This window comes from Astyanax mexicanus, chromosome 8 (genome assembly GCF_023375975.1).
Source record: "Astyanax mexicanus isolate ESR-SI-001 chromosome 8, AstMex3_surface, whole genome shotgun sequence".
In the NCBI taxonomy this organism is placed as follows: Eukaryota; Metazoa; Chordata; class Actinopteri; order Characiformes; family Acestrorhamphidae; genus Astyanax; species Astyanax mexicanus.
The window spans coordinates 50,441,608-50,465,001 of NC_064415.1; the positions used below are offsets into that span (position 1 = coordinate 50,441,608).

Sequence of the window (23,394 nt, forward strand, 5' to 3'; positions counted from 1 at the left end):
CTTCCAGAACCAGGGGAGAGCACAAGTTTAGCTCAGTATTCAGATTTCCTAGATGAAGACAAGCAAATTACAAATAAATATGTACACAGATCAGCCGAACTAAAATAGGAAAAATACTTGATCTTTGTTGTTTAACTGCAAAAATGTATTTGTCCTTTATTCTGATGTATAAACATTTTCTCTTCAGATTAGCAGATACTTTATATTAAAAGTCATGTTGATGCTGAGTTTTAATGATCTCTGTTATCTACCACAAGAGGGCAGGATTAGTCTACATTTCCAGGGCAAAGATAACTAAGATCACTGAATTCACAGGTGGTCTAAAGTCTTATTGTTCTTTTATCATTTTAAAACATATTCAGCATGTGGTTTAAACACTCTGTAACACTACAATGTAAAGCAACACATTTTCCAGAACACTTTCACTGGTCCAGAATAGGCTTTCTTGACAAACAACAAACTTTCCTAATTAATACAGAGAGCATCTTCTGTAATAAACACATTTCCAATTAGAGTAATTCTTATATCACGAAGATTTACTAGGTGTGTGTCCTTATATAGTAATATCTAATGTAGACATCATAATGCTAATGCTTAATGCCCCTAGCATGCCTTACATTTACAGAATTGTTAGCAACAAAAACTAAGCAAATTTAATAACAATTTATTTAAAAAAACAACAAACTTTTAGTGAACTTTTAGTGAATGAGAATATAAAGTGTAACTCAAGTAAATGGAGAACAATCAGTGATGTTCTAAAACTACACAGGAAATTTGGCAGTGTTAAATCAACACTGTTAGTGTTAAATCAACACTTATTAGTGTTAAACTTTACACTCTCAGTGTTAATTTAACACTAACAGTGTTGATTTAACACTGCCAAATTTCCTGTGTAGTTTAGTCAAGGTGGCTACTGTTTCGTGGTACAAATTCAGAACCCCAACTAATAATTGGAGCCAGAACTGAGAAATATAATAGAACTTTTAAGGCAAGCCATTGAGACAGCAGCAGTTTGAGGTCAAGTATTGCCCTGTTGGAAAAGCCTATTAGAGTATCATCATTTTCTGTATGCTTTTACTGTTGCATCATTCTGCCGTCTGCCAATGGTGCTGGCACTAACAGGCTGACTTGTGGAGGGTTTAATATTTTACTAATTGAATTCCACATCACTGAATCATGAGAGTTTACCTTGCTGAAAAAAAAAAAAAAAAAAAAAAATATATATATATATATATATATATATATATATATATATATATATATATATATATATATATATATATATACTTCATTGTTCTTAAAACATATTGAGAAATGTCTAAGTATGCTGTAAATATACTAACAAATGTATGTACTTACTTAAATATATATTAAAAGATTAATATTAATATTATGCTTTCATCAAATGTTTGAAAGTAAACTTTTATCATACTTTTTTTAAAAAGTACAATATAGTGTATTAAAAAAATAGACAACTATGAAGTACACTTTTAGTTTAATGTAATTTAATATACTGATAAAATATTAATTTATTTAAAAATGTACTTTTGTACATTTTTAACAAAGTGTGTGAAAAACAACTGTTACAATAGTTATTTTAAAGTACAATGTATCATGTATTTTTTTAGAAAGTAAATTAAATTGTAACGTAAATTTGTAACACAAATATTTTCATACCCAAGTTTGTGACTTACAAAAGACAAGAACAAGAAGCATGTTTGTACTCTAATGTAAATATATATTTAACATCAATTCTTAGTATATTTCTAATATACTCAGTGTATAATAATGATACATTTGTAATACTCATTAAATGTATTATAATTTTACTGTAAGCCTACTTTAAATATGGGGTTACATACATGAAGTAGTATATTTAAAATAGTTCCATTTTAGAACAGTTAGGTACACTTAGCACAATTTAAGTAAATTAAATTAAGTAAAAATTAAAGTTTAATTCTATTCCATTTTAGCACTCTTTAAATATACTGATTAATAATGTGGCTACAAGAACACTTTAGTGCACTATAGCATAATAATGCTTAGTATACTTTAATGTACTTTTTTTCACTAAGTTAGTCACTCCATGCACGTCGGATGTCATGTTAATTCATCCAGTTCTTGATTGGCGTAGGTCTCTCAGATCCTTTATGTTGCTGATGCATACTGTACTGAGAGCATGGGAACCTATGCATAGTACAGGTATCTGGTGGGACACAGTTGAGGAACGTACCTGGATGTGTATGTACAATGTAGAGAGTGGAGCGGTGTTAATAAAAGCTCAGAGTTAATGCTACACCCAGTGTCTCCCTTCTGAGTGCGTTGCAATGCTACAGTAAAGCCTAATAGTACATGGTGTCAGAAGTGAAGAATCCCGTCTTGGACATCGTTCGGAAGAAGTTGTCGGGGAAAGAAAGACCGCGCTGCGGGCAGAGAAAAAAAAAAAAAAGGCAGCCAGTGCTGGGGCGAGCTAAGCTAGCAGAGGCTAGTGAGATATACGCCGTCGGTCGGGGGAGAACCGTCGAGAGGACCGCGCTGAGAGCAAGGTCTATTAAAAAAAAAAAAAAAAGCAACGCGATGGATTCTCTGTTTTCCATAAATCCACCAGAAAACTTCGACTTCTCGGACTACTCTTCATGGCCCAACTGGAGTCGTCGTTTTGAAAGATTCCGCGTGGCTGCGGGATTGGACGGTAAAGACGAAGAATACCAGGTGAACTCTTTAGTGTACACAATGGGAGATAAAGCTGACGACATTTTGTGCACACTAGGCTTAAGCGAAGCTGATAAGAAGAAATATGAAGCTGTAAAAGTAGCGTTTGACAGATATTTCATTGGAAAACACAATGTAATCTATGAGAGGGCCCGCTTTAACAAACGGTGCCAAGAACCAGGGGAATCGGCTGAGTCCTTCATCTCGGCAGTTTACAAACTAGCAGAGAATTGCCAATATGGTGCACTACAGGAAGAAATGATAAGAGACTGGTAGTGGGCATACTACATCACGGGCTGTCGGAAAAGCTGCAACTGGACAGTGCATTAACATTGGAAAAAGCAGTGTTGCAAATAAGACAACATGAAGAAATAAAGAGACAGCAATCAGTGGTTCGGGAAAATACAGTTCAAAATGAAAAAGAGGCCAAGGTGGATTTTTTAAAGTTCCAGAAAAAGGCCTACAAAGATAACCAGCCGGGAAAGACTTTTAACAGTACTGGTCCAAAAGAGTACCAAAAAGGTCGGAAATGTGGACGTTGTGGCAGAGCACCTGCACATGCTAAACATAGCTGTGCTGCACGAGAGGCGGAGTGCAGAAAATGTGGAAAGAGGGGACATTTTGCTGCTGTCTGCAGGTCAGGCAGAGTTGGAGCTGTTATGGAAGATGAGGACAATACTCTTTTCCTTGGAGCAGTATCAGCAGGAGCAAAATCTGAGAGCTGGAGAAAGACACTAAAAGTAAATGGCAAAGACATCACTTTTAAATTGGACACAGGGGCGGATGTGACTGTGATCCCAGCATCAAGTTACTCCAAAGAACTGTACGGCCCGCTAGTCAAAGCGACAAAACCCCTGTGTGGCCCCAGTGGGGAACCACTGAAATTAAGAGGTCAGTTTAATGCCGTCCTAACATACAAGGACAAGACAACATCACAACCAGTGTTTGTTATACAGAGACTGGCTACACCTCTGTTGGGCTTCCCAGCTATAACAGAGCTAGGACTGTTGCACCCGGTGGACAGTGTTAAAGAACTGGAGGCTGACATGAAAAAACAATACCCCAAAGTCTTCACAGGACTGGGACTCCTTAAAGGAGAGTACAAAATTAAACTGACAGAAAATGCCAAACCTTATGCATTGTCACTGCCAAGAAGAGTACCTCTACCATTGTATGACAAAGTCAAAGCAGAACTTGAAAGGATGGAGCAAAGAGGAGTGATCGAACCAATTGAGGAGCCTACAGAGTGGTGTGCCGGGATGGTGGTGGCTCCAAAGCCCAATAACAAGGTGAGAATCTGTTCAGATTTGACTCATCTAAATGAGTATGTTTGCCGAGAGAGACACATACTGCCTGCTGTAGATGAGACCCTGGCCAAGCTGGCAGGGGCAAAAAGCTGTCTTCACAAAGCTGGACGCTACAGCAGGGTTCTGGCAGGTGCCTCTACATCCCCAGTCAGTCCCATTAACCACATTCATCACTCCATTTGGGAGATATTGTTATAAAAGACTTCCGTTTGGAATTTCGTCCGCACCTGAACACTTCCAAAAGCGTCTAACCCAGATGCTCACTGGACTGGAAGGTACAGTGTGCCACGCCGATGACATTCTTGTCTTCGCATCCACACGAGAAGAACATGACCGGCGGCTGCACAGAGTGTTGGAGCGGCTGCAGCAGGAGGGCCTCACCCTCAACAATGACAAGTGTCAGTTTGCAGTGGAGAAAGTTAGGTTTCTGGGCCATATTGTTTCGGCACAGGGTATAGAAGCAGACCCGGAAAAAATCAAAGCCATCAGGGAAATGCCAACACCTAAAGAAGTTGCTGACGTGAAAAGATTTGTGGGCATGGTTAACTACGTGGGAAAATTTTCCCCTCGCATAGCAGAACTCACACAACCACTGAGAGATCTGCTTAAAGCAGACACCACTTGGGTGTGGGGGACAGCACAACAGCGAGCCTTTGACGAGCTACGCCAGGAACTGAGCTCACCCACAGTATTAGCCCAGTACTGCCTAGACAAAGAGACAAAAGTCGCTGCAGATGCTTCCTCCTTCGGATTGGGAGGAGTTCTGTCTCAAAAGCAGTCATCAGGAGACTGGCGCCCTGTCGCATTCATCTCACGCAGCATGACAACAACGGAGTGCAGATATGCGCAAATAGAGAAAGAAGCACTTGCACTGACATGGGCATGTGAACGGTTTCAGTCTTATTTGGTCGGAATGGACTTTCTTATACAGACTGATCACAAACCACTCATTTCCTTGCTAGGAAGCAGAGCACTGGATGATTTGCCCCCGCGCATTTTGAGATTCAGATTGCGACTACTTCGCTTCAGGTACAAAATTGAACATGTTCCAGGAAAGAATTTGATTGCTGCGGACACACTTTCTAGGGCCCCAATAGGGTCGGTGCCCACAATAGAGGAAAAGCAGCTGGAAGAGGATGTCTGCGTGTCCGTCAACCACATTGTTGGACAGTTGCCAGCATCAGAGGGAAAGCTAGCACAAATAAAACACAGGCAAGACTCTGATAACACCTGCAGAAGGCTGAAGGAGCTTGTACAAACAGGCTGGCCTAACAGCCGGAAAGCTCTTCCACCGGAACTCCAGCTTTACTGGCAGTATCACCAGGATTTGCTAGTGGTGGATGGCCTACTGCTGAAAGGTGAGAGACTAGTCATTCCTGAAATAATGCAGGAAGAAATGCTAAATGCAGTACATGAGGGTCACCAGGGCATGACGAAATGTCTTGCTAGAGCACAGCAGTCTATATGGTGGCCTGGACTGTCAAGACAAATCAAATTGAAGGTGGAGAACTGCATAATCTGTGCACGGGAGGCTCAAACTGCACCAGAGCCACTGCTGACAACAGCTTTGCCGCACAGACCATGGCAGCGGGTGGCAGCGGACCTGTTCCAGTGGAACCGTGCCATGTACATTGTGGTTATTGACTACTTCTCTCGTTACGTGGAAGTGGCAAATCTGACATCCATTACTGCAGTATCAGTGATTGACAAGCTGAAGTCTATATTTGCCCGCCACGGAGTCCCGGAGACATTAATCACTGACAATGGACCACAATTCTCCGCAGCAGAATTCACAGCCTTTGCCAGAGACTATGACTTTACTCACAAGACCAGCAGCCCCCACTATCCTCAAAGTAATGGTGAAGCTGAGAGGGCTGTACGGACAGTGAAAGCGCTTCTGAAAAAGGGGGAGGATCCACACAAAGCACTCATGGCTTACAGAGCTACGCCCTTAGCTCATGGTTCGTCTCCTGCACAACTGCTGATGGGACGCAACATCAGAACCCCCTTGCCAACTAGCCAGAAGAAGCTTCGACCAGGTTGGCCCAACCTCCAAGCTTTCAGAAGGAAGGATCAAGACTTGAAACAGAAGCAAGCTTTCTGGTACAACAAAAGACATCGAACAAAGACTAAACAGGAGCTTGTACCTGGCCAGAGAGTCTGGGTGAAGAATGCCACAGGGACAGGAACTGTCAGTGGCCAGGCCAAGACACCGAGGTCTTACAATGTCGACATTCCGTCTGGCCAGCTGAGACGAAACAGATCACATATCAGAGTGATTCCTGACCCCACGGTAACTAGGTCGGGACGAGTCGTTAGACCACCAGTTAGGATGAACTTGTGACCACCAGTGTTTCACATAGCAAACTGTGGAATCACAGGGCAGAATAATCCCTGCACAGTTTGGGGTATCCAGGAAGTCAACCCTGACCCCTAGAGGACATTTGAGTTTGTGTTCTAACTGCAAAAAAAAAAAAATAAAAAAAAAAGGGGGGGGGAAGAAAAGGTGGTTACAGAATGTTTATTGCTGTTGTTCTAGGCTGAAAAATACTTAATGTTTTCTACAAGCATAGAGTGTAACAAGTTCCAGAATTGTAAAAGTGGACATATAGCTAAAAGGGGGAGATGTACTGAGAGCATGGGAACCTATGCATAGTACAGGTATCTGGTGGGACACAGTTGAGGAACGTACCTGGATGTGTATGTACAATGTAGAGAGTGGAGCGGTGTTAATAAAAGCTCAGAGTTAATGCTACACCCAGTGTCTCCCTTCTGAGTGCGTTGCAATGCTACAGTAAAGCCTAATAGTACACATACCTTCTACACTGTAAAAAATAAAACTCAAAATTGTTCTCCTTCAGGTGGTTTTTAAGTCAACTGAACAAAAAATATTGAATTGTACTCTTAATTATAGCAAACTAGTTGCCTAAATTAACATTATTAAATTTCTTGTTAAAAAATTGGTTGAACTAAATCATTTGTGTTTGCAAAATTTACAAATTGTAGTTGAGGCTCAGATTGACCTTTTAGTTGAACGGGGTCTACTGAGCAATTCAACAGGGTTTTCCCTGATAAAAACACTGATCTGGAATAAATGGTTTAACTGAAAATGCAATTGTCCTTTATTCTGTTGGATGTTGGTCACGCTATTTGCATATTGGGCGTGTCCTCCCACCTCTCACTCACCATCAGTGTGTAGGCATTGCCCACAGACTGCCTTCTCATGGAATTTGCATATGTCATTTTCTCCTTGAACTGGCACCATGATTGGCATTAAGAGATTTAATAATCTCACATTAATACAGTCATATGGGAGGACGGCAAAAAAGAGGGGTTAAATATGGTAGTTTCCTGACCAAAACAGGAGACTTGACAGGTATGCGGCTAAAGTAATGTGCAGTAACGGGGTGTCGGAAATGGTAACGTTATATTTACAGTCAGAGTAATTAGTTAGATTACTCGTTACTGAAAAAAGTAACAGCATTAGTAATCTCCCATCACTGCTAAAAACACAAATTAAATGTTTAAGTTGGTAAAAGTTAATATTTGAAGTTTCAATACATATAAAAAATAATTATCTGGGCTAAATATTTCTAGTTGGCAAACCGTATGTGTTTTTTTTTTCAAAACTTAAAAGTTTGAATTGGCCTCAAAAATCTAGTGCAGTAAATTACCTTGAAATTTTGAGTTTTCTCAACTTTTTTATTGTTACAGTGTACTGTCCACTCCCATCAACGGTGTTCGATTGCAACATTTTTTTTTTGAAGATGAGTATAAAGTCATTTCAATTCAGCATGAGATCACATTTTTTATGTTTAATTTTTAATGTGTTTGTTGTCGACACTACCAAACCTGTAAACAATTGGGGACAATTGTATGGTGTAACACACATCAGAAAAAAAAATAGAGATAGGGATTATGTAGGTGGAGCTCTCAGATTCTGCTGATCGAGGATCCTTCATGAATATTTCATTGTTGCTTCTTCATCAGTAACAAACACAGAAGATCTCAGAGCATGCAGCCATTCGTTTATTTTATTTTGCTGCTGACTGCAGGTGAGTGACTACAAGTGTACATTTGATCTGAGGTAATGTTTTTGTTTTTAGTGAGTAGGCTTGTTTTTTAATACACTGCTCTTCTTTATTTCAGGTGGAGTAACTTCCAACACAATCAGTCCAGTGGAATCTGAAAAGCAGGTTTCAGCTGGTAACAGAGTTACTCTCTCCTGCAGATACACTGACAGCAATGTGTGGCTTTACTGGTATCGCCAATATCCCTCATCTAAACTGGACAATATCCTTTATATTTATGAAACCGGGAGTGTGCAAGGCAACCCACCACCAGGTTTCTCTGCTAAAGTTGAGGATAAAGTAGTGCATCTGGAGATCTCCTCTACTGCAGTATCAGACTCTGCTCTCTACTACTGTGCTCTGCAGCCCACAGTGACAGGAAACCCGGGAACACTGTACAAAAACCTATAATGTGATGATGCTTTGTGATTATGTGTTGGGTTTCCTGTCAGGTGTTTTACTCCTTTGCTACAGACAACAATATTATATTATGAGGAGAGACAGGGTGCCAACTGTAACCCCATTGAAAACCTCCAGTCTCACAACTAAGTATTTTTTATTACAGACCAGGGGTGTCCAAACTACGGCCCGCGGCCATTTGCGGCCCGTTTCCTTTTTTGGAGCGGCCCGCGAGGTATTTTAGAAATAGAATGAAAGTTGGCCCACAGTTAAGCAGGTTTTTATAATGTGAGATTCAAAGTTTGAATGCTAGGTGTCAGAAACGGGCCAAAGAGTCGGAGAGGGTGCGCATTTCTAGCGCAGAAAAACGAGGCAAAAGAGTCTAAAAGTGGAGAGGGTGCGCATTTCTAGCACAGAGAAACGGGCGAAAGAGTCTAAAAGTTGCCGTTATTAAAGAGTTTTATATTAAGAGACATCATGAAATGAATTTACACAACTCTGTCAAAGATAAAGATAGTTAGTCAAGTAAAATGGTGAGTAAAATGAAATAATCAGGAAAAAAGTATTATTTAAAGTGGTATATTTCATTATTTGTTTTATTACAGAGTCTGTGGCCCGTGACTTCAAATATATTTCTCCTTCTGGCCCCCAATAAAAAAAGTTTGGACACCCCTGTTGTAGACCAACTGTGGTAGACCATTAAATAACACTGATTCATCTCAAGTATTCTCTTACATTATGTCTGGTCTGGTATAAACATCATGGTGATAAAAATCACACTTGTTCTTCTTTAGACGCAAGTTTTTACTTTTCAAAACGGACCTGCACTACTGTTCATACGGGTTCTGTTATATGTGTACTGTCATTCCATTTAGTCACCCCATCACTATTGCACTATTGTCTTCTGTCTTACGTAAGTCTATTTGCATCCTTGTTGTATTGTACATATAGTACTATATAGTCTCCCATTCTTTTTGTAAAATTATATATCTTATTTTTACCCCATCATTATTGCACTATTGTCTTCTGTCTCATGTATGTCTTTTTGTGTCTTTGTGGTATTGTACACATAGTGTCTCCCATTCTTTTATATTATATATTTGTTTTCTGTACTTGCTGTCATTTTTGGGGAAGGAGAGTAACATAATTTCAATTCTCTGTATGTCCTGTACATATGCAGTATTGACAATAAAACTACTTGACTTGACTTGACTTTTATAGTGAATATTTAACCCTTGTGTGGTGTTCGGGTCTGTGGGACCCGTTTTCATTTTTCATCAAATGATACTAAAAAATATATTTTTTCTAACTCAAACTCATTGGCATTGGCTCATTTTTTGTGAAAAACATATATCAAAACACATTTTTGATAAGCACACACTGTACCCCCCCCCCCCCCCCCACACACACACACACATTTATATTACATACAGTATGTTTGGCCAAGGGCTAATAAACATTGCTTCATTTGTAAATTTGAAACTAAACAATTTTTTTTTTACTCATATCTTGAGTTTAATTCATTTTCTTTTACATTTTATTAAAAAAAAACTAATAAAAAAAAAGAGTAGCACTTTTTGAAAGAAATGTAACATAAGAAAGGTAAAGGGCAAATATTAACCATGTAAGCTGTTTATATTGCTTCCAATTTAGGTGAAGCATGTGCATTTTAATTGCTTAATTTTGCTTAATTAAATACAAGTAACAAAGTAAACGAGTAACAAAAATTTGAACACCACACAAGGGTTAAAAAAATTAAAAACTAAAGGAATTTATGTAAATGAATGCTCTGAGATCTTCTGTGAATACACTAACTTCTATTATAAGAAGAAAATGGAATATTATAATAAATTATAGTAAAAACAGTATTCAAAAGACTTGGTAAGTAATTAATCAAATTTTTCGAAATAGACACAGCAAATTAGAATAGCCAAGCTATTTTCTAAATGGTTCCGGGGAGACAGAGGACAGTTTAAAAAACATTGCGGAGAAGTTTAACAATTACTTTGTTGATGCTTTTACCTGGCCAGTAAAATGACTTTGTCTGAGGATAAACTAAATATATTTAATAATCTTGCTAAGGGGAATTAACATGACAATGTTTCTTTGCGGGATTAGTGAAACTGATATAATTGAGGTTGTAAGAAAATTTAAAAATAAAACATCGACTGATATAAATTCCATTGAAATATTAATTGGTAAAGAAGTCATTGCTTAAATTGTACGTACTTTGATTTATATATGCAATATGTCCTTCCAAAATGGTGGGTTTTTTTTTAATTACATGAAAACATCAAAAGTTACCAACAAACCAATATTCAAACAGAGAGATAAGATAGGCATTGCATTGATAACTATAGGCCAGTGTCCCTTCTACCCCAATTCTCAAAAATAGAGAAATTAGTTGCTAAACAAATGGATCTTTTTATTGACAAAAATAAAATACTGAGTGAACACCAATACGGCCATAGGGAAAATAGAACTACTATACATGCAGTAATGGAGATGGTAGAACAAATAGCAAAGGCAATAGAAAATGAGGAATGTTCAGTTGCATTTTATTTTGATTTACAGAAGGCATTTAATACTATAGATTATAGCATATTATTGAGAACATTGGAGAAGTATGGAATAAGAGGTGTGGCTTATTTGTGGCTGAAAAGTTATCTGAAAAAAAAAATAATAATGTGTACAAATTAATAAGACTGTTTCACAGTTTAGGAAGGTCAGTTATGGTGTACCCCATATGGTGTTTTTTCGTATATTTTAACGACATCTGTAATGTTACTAAACTAATAAAATGTGGGGTTTTTTTGCAGATGATATACATATGTATCGTTCTGGAAATCATTTAAAGGAACTTTTGTCATCTATTGAAAGGGAATTAGAAATACTTAAAACTTGGTTTGATGTCAATAAGTTGTTGTTTAATATTTAAAAAACTAAATTTGTGGTTTTTGGAACTCGAAAAGAAACAGATAAGCATAAATATTAAATTTAAAATATGTGACGTTTAAATGAAAAGAGTCTTTGATATCAATTTCTTAGGTTTCGTTACTGATCATAAACTAACATGGAAACAACATATTCGAAATAGAAAAGGAAAGATCTGTTTAAGAAACCCCATGTTATGAAATTGAATGATTTGGTTTGCTATAAAATAATACAAATAATGTACAAATCAAAAGTTAATTCACTGCCTGTTTGTGTACAAAGGTTTTTTCTTAATACACAAATCCACCACGCCCTTATCCTCAGGGGCTTGCTACAATATATTTACACTTACTCCACAGGAAGTTATTTAGTAGACAAGCTCATTGTTCCGCAGCCAACCCTAGTCCTGGTGGTCCACTTGTTTTTTTGCTTTTTTTTTATTAACTCATAAACAACTAGGTGTTAAAAGAGGGAAAGCACTAAAATCTACAGGCCACCACGATCAGGATTGAGAGATAATTCTGTTAAAACAGTACTGTTGAAGTTGTAATCATAGTTGTTAACCAGAAGAGGGCGGGATTAATCTAAATTTAATCACTGAATTCTGTAGTAGAAATAGTGTTGAGTAGGTGGAACTCTCAGATTCTGATCACAGTTATTTAATGATTTTTTCATTTTGAAAGAAGCATGCAGCTGTTTGTTTATTTTATTTTGCTGCTGATTTCAGGTGAGTGACTACATTTCTTCATGTTTGTTAGAAGTGTTTTGTAAGAGACGCTTAATATTTTACCTGAAAAAAGTGTTTTAGTGTGTGTTTAGTAACCAGGCTCTTTTTATTTCAGGTGGAGTAACTTCCAACACAATCAGTCCAGTGGAATCTGAAAAGCAGGTTTCAGCTGGTAACAGAGTTACTCTCTCCTGCAGCTACACTGGAAGTGATCCGTGGCTTTACTGGTATCGCCAATATCCCTCATCTAAACTGGACAATCTGCTTTATATTTATGAATCTGGGAGTGTGCAAGGCAACCCACCACCAGGCTTCTCTGCTAAAGTTGAGGATAAAGTAGTGCATCTGAAGATCTCCTCTACTGCAGTATCAGACTCTGCTCTCTACTACTGCGCTCTGAGGCCCACAGTGACAGGAAACTCAGCTCCACTGTACAAAAACCTATAATATGGTTCGTTTTGATTATGTGTTGGGTTTCCTGACAGGTGTTGCTTTTTTACTATAAAAATATAGTATTGTAGAGATAGTATTGCCAATTGTAGCAACAACAAAAATGTACCTGGACAAATGTGTATCCCTGCTCAACCAACTACGAGAAACCATTGACTCATTTAATCCTCACAATAGTGACCAGCTAGGGGTGTGTGAAAACTGTCATTATGAGCCCAAGCCCAATTTATACCCAACACTGTTTTATTAAGCACTATAACATTTTAACTATAGTTCTGAGTTGTTTTAATGAGTGAAATCTGTTTAGAACAGGGGTGTCAAACTCATTTTGCCCGAGGGCCACATGGGATATTGGCTGTCCTCTGAGGGCCAGATGTAACTTATAAATGTAATAAAATGTAACCAAATGTAATATAAAATGAATGTAATTACTCCTTAATGTTAAATAACTCTCAATGGAAAATTTGTTTGCTTGTTGCTTTATTAACATAAATCCTTTTAATTTGTCATTTTATGAAATCCAAAAACTCCATCAATCAAGAACCAAACTATTCAAGTGAATAGAAATGACATCAAATACAAGTTATATTAACTTTGATCAAAACGTTTGATACTGAAAAGAGGCTTAATAAATATAAAATTAAAAATTGTTAGCTGTTAAGAGCATGTGACAGATTTAGCATTTCCTCAGATTTAGCAGTTCCTCATCCAACCACTAGTCGGAGCTGCAGCAGCAGCAGCAGCACAAGCCCGGAGTCTATACTGAGTCAGAGCTACAGCCCAGCCACGGGCTACAGGGCTCAGCTGAGCCAGTCTGGAGCGTTTTTACAGTTTTTAAAGTTCTTTAAAGTCACTGCTGGGATTACATTATAAACAGGTCAGTTAGCGCGCTGCTAACCTCATGATGTTTATAACTAACGTTACGGAGTTTAGTGGACACACCACGGCTGCAAGGTTAGACTGTTGAAGGCTCCTGAAGACAAATAAAGGCTATTGGAGGTTATTGAAAGGGTTATTGGGGGCAGAAATCAGTACTGGCTGGTTAGATAAGTGATTCACCTCCTCGTCCTTTTCTGCGGTGAAACTGTGACTAGCGCTGTCACAGTGTTGTTTATTAACCTCATTAAAACAGATTTTGTCAGGTATTGTCTTATAAATATTTACACATAACTTATATCTCTCCTAAAAAGCGTTTATTTTGCTCAGTAACACTCTTCGTAACACAAAAGGCATACCGGTCTCTCGCCTTGAAGCACAGCCATCCGTTTGCATCAACTTTTCTTTTTCTGGACATTATGGGATAAACATTTGTATGTCTCAAGTCCACCCGCGAAGTTACGCCTTCCCTCCGGCAGGGTTTCCACATCAATGACTACACTGCCGTGTAGTGGCAGTAAGCCGTAACTTCGCGGGTAACACAATCGACAAGCATTGTGGGAAATGTAGTTTTTGGTCAAAGCATGCTTCTGACCCATTTATTATAGACACTAAGATCTTACAAGCTCTCGCGGGCCACATAAAAGGACGTGGCGGGCCACATTTGGCCCGCGGGCCTTGTGTTTGACACATGTGGTTTAGAACAATGCTAATCACCAATGCAAAACAGCAAAATAAAAAATAACATAAAAAACGCAGGCTTATGTCAGACAATTTCCTTGGGCCTGTTCCGCCAGGACCTGAGGAAAATAAGTAAGTAATATTGTTTTTACAATTACAATCCAAGAGAAAAAAATTAAACATTCCCAATGCAGAATAAAAACACAAAACAATAAAAAATAGATAAAAAAAAGCCTTGTTTTGAAAAACAGAGGTATCCAAATTTGTGGTGCTGCAAATGCGAAGTCTTGATCACCCCTGAGATTTATCCAAGACCAAGGAACAGCCAGGAGCAACTGGTCCAAAGACCTCAAAGACCTGAAATGGGAGAAAAAGTCTAGTAACTGTGGCTGTCTGATATAATTACAGTGTCATAAGACCTGAAAGAAGAACTAAAAAAACCGAAGAAAAACTCATCAAAACAGCCTATGGTTCAAAGGGTTAAATGAGCATGAATCTGAAAGTCTCAATAGGCTGTAGAGTTGTGTGTTAAGTGGTAAGCCAGGCTTTTTAAGACAAGTCTGGTTCATTTTGCTCAAATTTCAGTTCCTCGAAAGAGGCTAGACTTAAGCCTCATTCAGCTACTACAGCAACATATACATTTGTCCAAACCTGTTCTGTCCCAGGCTAGAGTCGACGCTTAGCTTAGCTGCAACGCTTCTATTGGATCAGCCGTGTGACATCATAGCCTTGCGGGTGGGAAACAAAATCAAGGAACAAGGTTCCGCCACGGTTTATTCCAATAAATTGCAGTGGATGCAGCAAGTCATATAATATTTGCATAAATTTAATTGAGTATCGTACTGTATTGGTTCAATCTTAACAAACTCAGGCCAGTGTAAAATGAAATATAGTATTTAATCGCAGTTATTTTCCACTGTGATGACTTGAGGGGAGGTTATAGATGAGGCAGAGAGAGGTTATCTATCTTTATTTTCCTTTATTTGTGCGGAACTTCTCCTAGAAACTTCTACACAAACAGGCTTCCATTTCTGTACTGAGTCACTGCTCTCTCTATTCTAACTCACAGTGCAATTAAGCTAAGAACACTCTAGCACCACTTACTGGACAATTTATGCAACTGCATCTGTGGTTACAAAAACACATTTTTTAGTATTAATGATGCCCAGGTACTTTAGATGAAGTATATTTGTAATCCCATAATTCTTGTTCAGGTTCATTTAATTGTTTATACAAATCCAAAAGACGTATAAGTAACTCCTGTTCTGCAGAAGAGAAAAAAGCAGCACGCTGCTTCATCTCTTTTAATATTTTTCTCGGCTTTTCAGGGCTCGATAACTGAGGCTGTTTAAATACCGTGTGAACGTGCATGAGCAGTGACGTGCCAGCGCTATAGCCCAATGTGCTTGGGCAACTGCCCTTTTGCCGTCCTTGGCTGATATTGCCCTTCCGAGGGAGGGGAAAAAATAATATTGGCAAATATGATTTCATATTTTAACAAGATTTTCTTCATAATTCGTAATTTTGATTGAAGTTTCGTAAAACAAAGTTTTCAGAGTCAATCATTCAGATTCAGACACCTCGAGAGGGAGGGGCACGGGCATAGCGGGGGACATGCAGCACGCTTCACTAGAGAAAAAAGCGCAGCACACGACCGGGCAGCGCTTCAGCCGACTAGCAGAGACCCAAGATGCCGTGGGAGTCGAGCGACTGCCCTGAAGGTGAGCTTGAAATGTAGCCTTCACAGTATTACAAGACATGATCACAATCAACTTCTCTAAAATCTGATGTCGTCGAGTTTAGGACGTTTAGTGATCCTAAATAATCTGACAGCACCTACTGTGCCACGTTTAGGTAGTGAAGAGTAACTGTTTATTATACTTTGGGTTGATTGACAAATATCTTTCAGTTATGATTACTTATCTTAGTATCTATAATTACATAATCATTGTGTGAAACCTTGTATTGTATATCCATTAACCAATACTCACCTTACATTTGATCATTTTTACTCACAGTGTATTTTACACGCATTTATATAGAAGATTAACCAATAATCACAGTATATTCTTTACATATATAGTAAAACACTGTTTGATCAAGCATGTGCCACCCTTATTATGACAAATTAACCCACATGATACATAAGGCGTATACTAACACATAGGACCTATTGTATGGCGGTCTAACCACGCGCCACTAACACATTAACATATAACATATGAGATGTAGCTCAGGCTTGAAGCATTTTGTTTACTGCATGACCCTAACTAACGGTCATCAACTCGACTGGTACACTCGGTACGAGACTACATTTCTACAGAAGAGGCTCTTAGATCAAAGCGGCCTTTTGGTGAGTGAGTGCCTCCCTAAAAACCTCTGCTTCAAAGCGGGGGGTGACGCACACACACAGATAGTGCCACGATGTTCCATCCTGGAAGAACACAGTCAAGGTCAAACACTAGTGGTCCGGTCAGACACGTGAAACTTGAGTACTAACACGTGAAATTACGCATGCTAACATGAGATGATTTTAGCAACGCCTCATCAACAGGTTTCACATCATTTTGGGTATAAACATGGAGTCAGATTAGAGGGGGGTCAGAACTTTTACTGAGACAGCTGTTAACTGTCTTGTATGTATTGGTTCTCCTGAATTCAGTAATAAATACTTGGTTTGCTTTCAACTTCACTCCACCTGTCTACGACTCTCTATCAAACGAACACGTAGGGGAGTTGTACCCCAGACGAGAGGTGGGGGTAGCCCACCTTTCATTTTCTTTCCTACAACAGTAGCAAAAAAAAACAGACAGCCAGCTAGCTTGCAGTCAACGTTTTACATGGCTCAGGTTGTTTTGTGGGAGGCTAACCAAACTAAGTTACATGCAGCTGATAACATTTCATTTTATCAAGCAAGATGAATGATGGACATAAAGCACTATTGGAATTATTCACATGCACGTTGAGTTAATGCAGAAAATTTGAAATGCCCACGGAAAAGAGACGAATACAGGAGAGAGAGAGAGACTCTTTTTTGGGGGGGTGCCCTTTCTTCAGGTTGGAGCAACTGCCCTTCAAGATTCCTGTGCACGTCCCTGTGCATTAGCCTTGATTTCAAAAGCCTAGCTTGAATTAGTGGGAACAGGTTGAGTATGGATTTTTCGTTAGTGGAACAGGACTAGCTGGAAGTGAATTGTGTGGCTTACTCAAGCTAGGCTTTTTTTTTTTTTTTTAAGCTCGCTTTGTGGAACAGCCCCCTGGTGTTGAATTCAGACACAAATTCAGCGTTTTAAAAATGTAAATTCTTGTGTATATTTGTTTTACAATAAAGAGAGAAAGTGCAGTGAAATGTATTGTAATAGTGGTTTTGCATTTCATTTTGGCATGTACCCTGCATGTTAAAACGTGGAAAAGCAATGCATCTTGTGGATTGCATTTACATTTTTCCATAGAACTGTTTGTTTTTTCAATTTGGCACTAATTTCTCTCTATATAATTAGAATAATTTTGTTGTGGTTGTTGTTGAATAGCCCACTTCCGGTTACTTTAGGCATTCCAAAATTTAGCTACAGGCTTACAAAGCTAGTGATAGGGACATAGTGTGGCCCATGCAACGAAATCACTATTTTACACCATTAACAAACTCAAAGTAGCTGAACAAATCATTGGCAGAATTCCGAGGGACCTGATATTTATAATGAGGCACTATAATATTATTTAATGGGCAGGAAGTGTGCTGTGTTTTAGCACAGTTAAAGGTACCAGTAAAGTAAGGTGATCTTTACGTCGCTGCAGGACTTTTATTTTGTAAGCTGGTTGCCGGATGTTACGCCATGGAGCGAGACTAGAGTTCTGCGATGTGATTGGCTCTTCAGCGGAGCTCCGGGACTCTGCAGCTGGGGGTCTTTAGTTTAGAAACACAGTAGCAGACTGTTGGAGGATAAGGTAGATTCAGGGCTGTTTCAGCGTAATAGTTTCACCGCTTTGCACAGATGTTTGCTGTGGTTTAAAATGAATGACTGGATTCTCTGTAGGTGAATATGGAAGGGTGGTTAGAGTTTCCCCCGGTCTCCAGTAAAGTGGAGCAGCAGAAGATCCAGCTCTGATCAGCAGCAGCTCCACACCTCTGTACTCAGACTGCTCTGCTGGAGGAACACCATCAGCTCACCTGCTGCAGGTATGGAGATGTTCCACTCTTCACCTTTACACTGCTCTACATTTACTCTTAGACACAGAAACACATTCAGAAGGAGCAGCATTTAACATCACACACAAGCAGCTTCATCCAGGAGCTGGAGGATCATCTTCTCCTAGTTATCTCTGAACAACACTTTCATTCTGCTTTATTTAAGATGAACAGGAGATTTAGGGGCTACTTATAAACCCTGAGTGGTGATTTATTGGGGGAATAATTCTCTTGTCTGGTGGGTTAAAGTGTTAAATTGTGCTGCTTTTGTTTGTTTATAAACTCCTTCATGCTAACTGTAGAGAGGTCACGTGTTTCTCCCGGCCAGAGTCCGTTTGTGTACATTAAGTAGATCTTTATGATCCATTAAAAAACTGTGTGTAAAATAGATCATGTGTTATTCAGCATGTAGATGTAGTGAGTGTAGAAACACTTATATATGCAGATGTTCCATAGTGTGTGAATTAATGTACAGTTATTGGTGGAATATAGCTTGAGAGATGTAGCTTAAGAGATGTTGGGTGGTTGAGGGTTTTTTTGGAGGAGGGGTATAAAGTTTGAGAATCATTAAGGGGTCTGATAGTTTAGTTAACTGTCATGGTTCGTGTTTTTTTTTTTACTACCCAGAACATTAGAAACTTGTGTACTGTGGCCAATAAAGGCCAACACACTGCAAAATCGCATAATTTGACATTATTTCAATCATTGAAGAGTCATGTGATGACTAGAATCTTTATACATTGCCTTACATTAAATGGTAATAAGTGTTGCACATTTGGTGATAGGAGGTTTGACAGTTATAATTGCCTGGTTGGTTTAATAACAGCATTCAGTTTTTACTGCTGATTAGTAATAGTTTCTAGGTTGTACATTTTTAATTCCCTTGATTTCAAGAGAATCAGTTATTGAGCAGGTGTCACAATACTAAATTTTTTTTAAGATAATATTTTTAGAGTATTAATATTGAGGAAACTCAAAACTGACTGCAGCCCTACTTTTTTGAAGCGTTTAGATTTTCAGTGTGTTACAACATTAACATTATAAGTTTATTTAGCACTGCTGCTCTTTCGGTGAGGGTTCACACATAACCTGATCAAATTTATTTGCCCCTCAGACATTTGAATTTAAGTATCTGTCGATACCAAGTATCTCCTGATCTGATACTTGGACAATGCAGTAAACAAAAAAAAAAAAGAAAGAACACATTCAATACATTCAGGGCAAGAAACCTACTGAGGTATGGAGAGTTAGCAAACATGTTGAGCTCAGCATAAGCTGGATATTTACTCTGGCTTTTCACAGTGAACGCAAAGTAAGTTCAGCTGGTGAAGCGTTATTTACCTTCTGGGTACCCCTTTGGGGTAAAGGGTGGGTAAGAGTCTAATGGCTACTGTAAGCCATATTGTTCTATAAACAATAATGTTACTCAGTGAGATTGTGTCTGGAATGTGCTTATTGAACTTTTTGTGATGTAACTCATGATTGTAGCAACTGAATTATTTGATTACCCAGGAATATTCTCTGTTTATCTGGGAATTTAGTGCTTACAAACCTTACAAACAAATTTGTTAAATAAACTGTTGATCACATTTTTATCCCCCCATAATGAGTTCCCCAATTCAGTTGTTTCCATTTTCTCTCTTAACTAAGATTTTCTGACATTTTCAATTGAAATTCGATTTTCTTTTTTCTGTGTTTCTTCCAGAATTGAATCCTATACTGTTCCAAGTCTTATTCTGATCCCAGTGTCAACGTTCCTAACCTGATAAGGTTTAGCTGTACAGATACAGTCAGAAGATTTCACCAACAATTTTAAGATGCTGAACGAAGAGGAGAACATGGCATCCAGTGAAATCTCCAGTACTCAACAAACGCCCTCTCCTACACCTCACACACAAATGCAGGAAAGTAAAGGCAAGAAGAAAACTCACCACTGCTCAGACTGTGGGAAGAGCTTTACTGCACAGAGTTATCTCCAAATACACCAACGCATTCACACAGGAGAGAAACCGTACACGTGTTCAGATTGTGGAAAGAGCTTTGCTACACAGAGTAATCTCCAGCGACACCAGCGCATTCACACAGGAGAGAAGCCGTATCAGTGTTCAGACTGTGGAATGGGTTTTAAAATTCAAAGTCATCTCAAAGAACACCAGCGCATTCACACTGGAGAAAAACCGTATCACTGTTCAGAGTGTGGGAAAAGTTTTACTCAACAGAATATGCTTACAAGACACCAGCGCATTCACACTGGAGAGAAACCCTATTACTGCTCAGACTGTGGGAAGAGTTTTAATCGTCAGAGTCATCTCCAATTACACCAGCTCGTTCACACTGGACATAAACCGTATCACTGCTCAGAATGTGCAAAGAGCTTTACTTGTCAGAGTCATCTCCAGCGACATCTGCGCATTCACACTGGAGAGAAACCGTATCAGTGCTCAGAGTGTGGGATAAGTTTTAAAATTCAGAGTCATCTCAAAGAACACCAGCGCATTCACACTGGAGAGAAACCGTATCACTGCTCAGACTGTGGGAAAAGTTTTACTCAACAGAGTATCCTTACACAACACCAGCGCATTCACACTGGAGAGAAACCATATTACTGCTCAGACTGTTCAGTGAGCTTCAGGCATTTACCAACACTCAAGAAACACAAGTGCATAAAGACCAGTCTTGAAAATGGGCAGTGACTCATCTAAAGCCTTTCCAGATCCTGTATATATATATATATGTATATATACATGTGCCAAATGTCATGGTACTGGAACTAGTCATATTGTAACAGTCAACTTAGTGTTGTGTCTATAAGTCAATCTATAGATTTATACCTATAGTGGGACATCAATCACTAGTGAGACATACAGAATGAGAATTGTGTAGGATAGAAAAGTGATCTGCTGTGGTACACTATGAAGAGGAATTAGTGCCAAATTAAAAAGTAAACACTAGTGTGGGGAAAAATGTAAATGCAATCCGCAAAATGCATTGTTTTTCCATTCTCACATGAAGAATAAGCGCCAAAATGAAATGCAAAACCATTATTACATTACATTTCAGTGCACTTGATCTCTTTATTGAAAAACAATACATACCAATTAGCATTTTCCAAACCAAAAGCTGAATCAGTGCCAGAATTAAATAAAATGCACCTTGAAATGTAATCAAGGCACAGCTGTATTACTTTTCACCATAAGGTCCTTTAAACATGAACTCCTCCTTTAAATGTAATATTTAAAAGCGGATATGCGGAAAACATGCCACAATGAAAAGTAATAGCTCCAGTACACTGCTTAAATGTCACCCAATCTCTGAACAGAATAACAGTGTGTGGATTTGTATTTAAAGAAAAAAATGCTTAATTTGTGTCAGAGTGCATTGTATTCCACTGTGTGACGCTGCGAACGTGCAAATCAAATCATAATGCACATCGATTGCATTCCGTCTAGGAGCAGCAAAAATGTTATGCAATCACTGTCCAGTCAGAGTGCTTACCCGAAATTGGGGCGGAGCTAAGACACTAGTCAGAAGCAATTGCTCGTAGCTATACATTAGGTCGAAGAAATGTCTTTCCGTGACAGGATAAAAGAGGAAATTAAACACTCAAATGCAACAAATTAGTGATGGGAATTCTGGCTCTTTCAGCTCCCAAGTGGCTCCTTAGATTTTTTGGTTGCTTAATTCAATTTATTACCAAATGAATTACTAGAGTACAAACATACATTATTTGAAATATGTATTATTTATATGGCTTTATTTATACAAAAATGAAACAAACAGCACTGAACAACATCAACAAAGTGTCACTCAACTAAATAAAAAATAAATGTGCAAATCAAAAAGAAACCAAGCATCCGGATGATGTTTTTCGCAAACTTTAGAAAAGACTGACACTAAAAAAAAACCAAGGAGCTCATCTTTGAGGAGTTGATTCTGTTTCTGTTATGATTTTCCCTGTCTTGGAAGAGGGGACAGATGTTTCTACAATACACAGTTTATGTGACATCACGTGAAAGATATAGGTAGATTGAGCACTCCCCTTTAATATTAAATGCTCCTTTTCTCAGTCAGAATGTGAATCTGTATCACATCTTTTTGTTTTAATGTTCCATTTTATCTAAATTCTTCTTTCTTTTTGCAGAAAACTAACATCTCTATGAATGTTTTTTTCCCATACACTGACCTTGATTTAGAGTATATTATTAATATTATGATTTTATTGAGTAAATACTACATTCACTGTTGTAAATACTTGACTTCAATACCAAAATTTGATATCTTCTTACTGGACTTTACTTCACTTTTGAAATCCTTTATAATAAGAAATGCCTAAAATGCCTCTTGTTAATATTTCTCTATTTTTATATATTTTTTCTTCTTCATTAATGTATATTTTTATGCTGTCTTCTTCTATTGTGGTTTATATGTATCATCTTGAAACTTTAAATAAAAGTTTGACAGCATGAAAACCGATAATTGATTACACTTTATATACACAAATACACTTTATGACTGTATCTAATAAACCATGTTTATCCAGAGCTAAAAAAAAAAAAAACACTCCCCTTCTTATTCTCCTCTTGCTCTGACCACACACACCAATCACGTGAGGTAAAAAAAAATAAAAATAAATAAAAATCGGCTCGCTCTCAGGAGCCGGCTCTTGTCTTTCATTTCAAAGAGTCGGATCGTTCACGACTGACCCATCTAGGGTTGCCACCTTTCAGAATTTCAAATAAGGGACGCCCATTACAGCTCTTCTGGTCTATGTCCACCACAGGCCCGATACCCACAGCAGTGATATGTTTTATTTTGTGCTGGTGTTTTTAGTAAACCACCTATTATATGTGATTATATATGATCACTGGACACTTTATTCCTCAAAAATATTACAATTTTGAAAAAAAAACAGAAATCTGTACAGAAATTTGTACTATAAGAAATATTTTCCTAGATATATTTTTTTGTACAGATTTCTGTGTATTTTGTGTCAAACGTTTTATATTTGTGAGGAAAACACTCTTCACATTGTGGAGGTATATGTATATTATT

General features: G+C 38.2%; 6 protein-coding genes across 6 annotated transcripts in view; all 6 read left to right on the forward strand.

Annotated features, from left to right (window-relative positions):
• LOC103032403 (zinc finger protein 239-like) overlaps window positions 1–23,394 on the forward strand; it is a 183,023-nt gene that overhangs the window by 133,840 nt on the left and 25,789 nt on the right. The window lies entirely within an intron of this gene.
• LOC125803869 (zinc finger protein 436-like) overlaps window positions 1–23,394 on the forward strand; it is a 154,955-nt gene that overhangs the window by 127,420 nt on the left and 4,141 nt on the right. The gene's annotated exons all lie outside the window — the stretch shown is intronic.
• The window catches only part of LOC103029132 (zinc finger protein 239), a 67,441-nt gene continuing 62,246 nt past the window's right edge, over window positions 18,200–23,394 (forward strand). Inside the window, exon 1 of the mRNA XM_049482404.1 lies at window positions 18,200–18,333. The gene's annotated coding sequence lies outside the window, so the exon portion shown is untranslated. The remainder of the gene's footprint in view (window positions 18,334–23,394) is intronic.
• LOC103031246 (zinc finger protein 239-like) lies at window positions 18,203–22,811 on the forward strand. The gene is made up of 2 exons (XM_022677917.2): window positions 18,203–18,333; window positions 20,048–22,811. Exon 2 carries the CDS (start codon window positions 20,160–20,162, stop codon window positions 21,033–21,035), a length of 876 nt encoding a protein of 291 aa, XP_022533638.2. The 5' UTR covers window positions 18,203–18,333; window positions 20,048–20,159; the 3' UTR covers window positions 21,036–22,811.
• The window catches only part of LOC111194230 (zinc finger protein OZF-like), a 45,553-nt gene continuing 40,431 nt past the window's right edge, over window positions 18,273–23,394 (forward strand). The window contains exon 1 of the mRNA XM_049482385.1: window positions 18,273–18,333. The gene's annotated coding sequence lies outside the window, so the exon portion shown is untranslated. The remainder of the gene's footprint in view (window positions 18,334–23,394) is intronic.
• Window positions 18,273–23,394, forward strand: part of LOC103030609 (zinc finger protein 501) — a 40,914-nt gene continuing 35,792 nt past the window's right edge. Inside the window, exon 1 of the mRNA XM_049482371.1 lies at window positions 18,273–18,333. The gene's annotated coding sequence lies outside the window, so the exon portion shown is untranslated. The remainder of the gene's footprint in view (window positions 18,334–23,394) is intronic.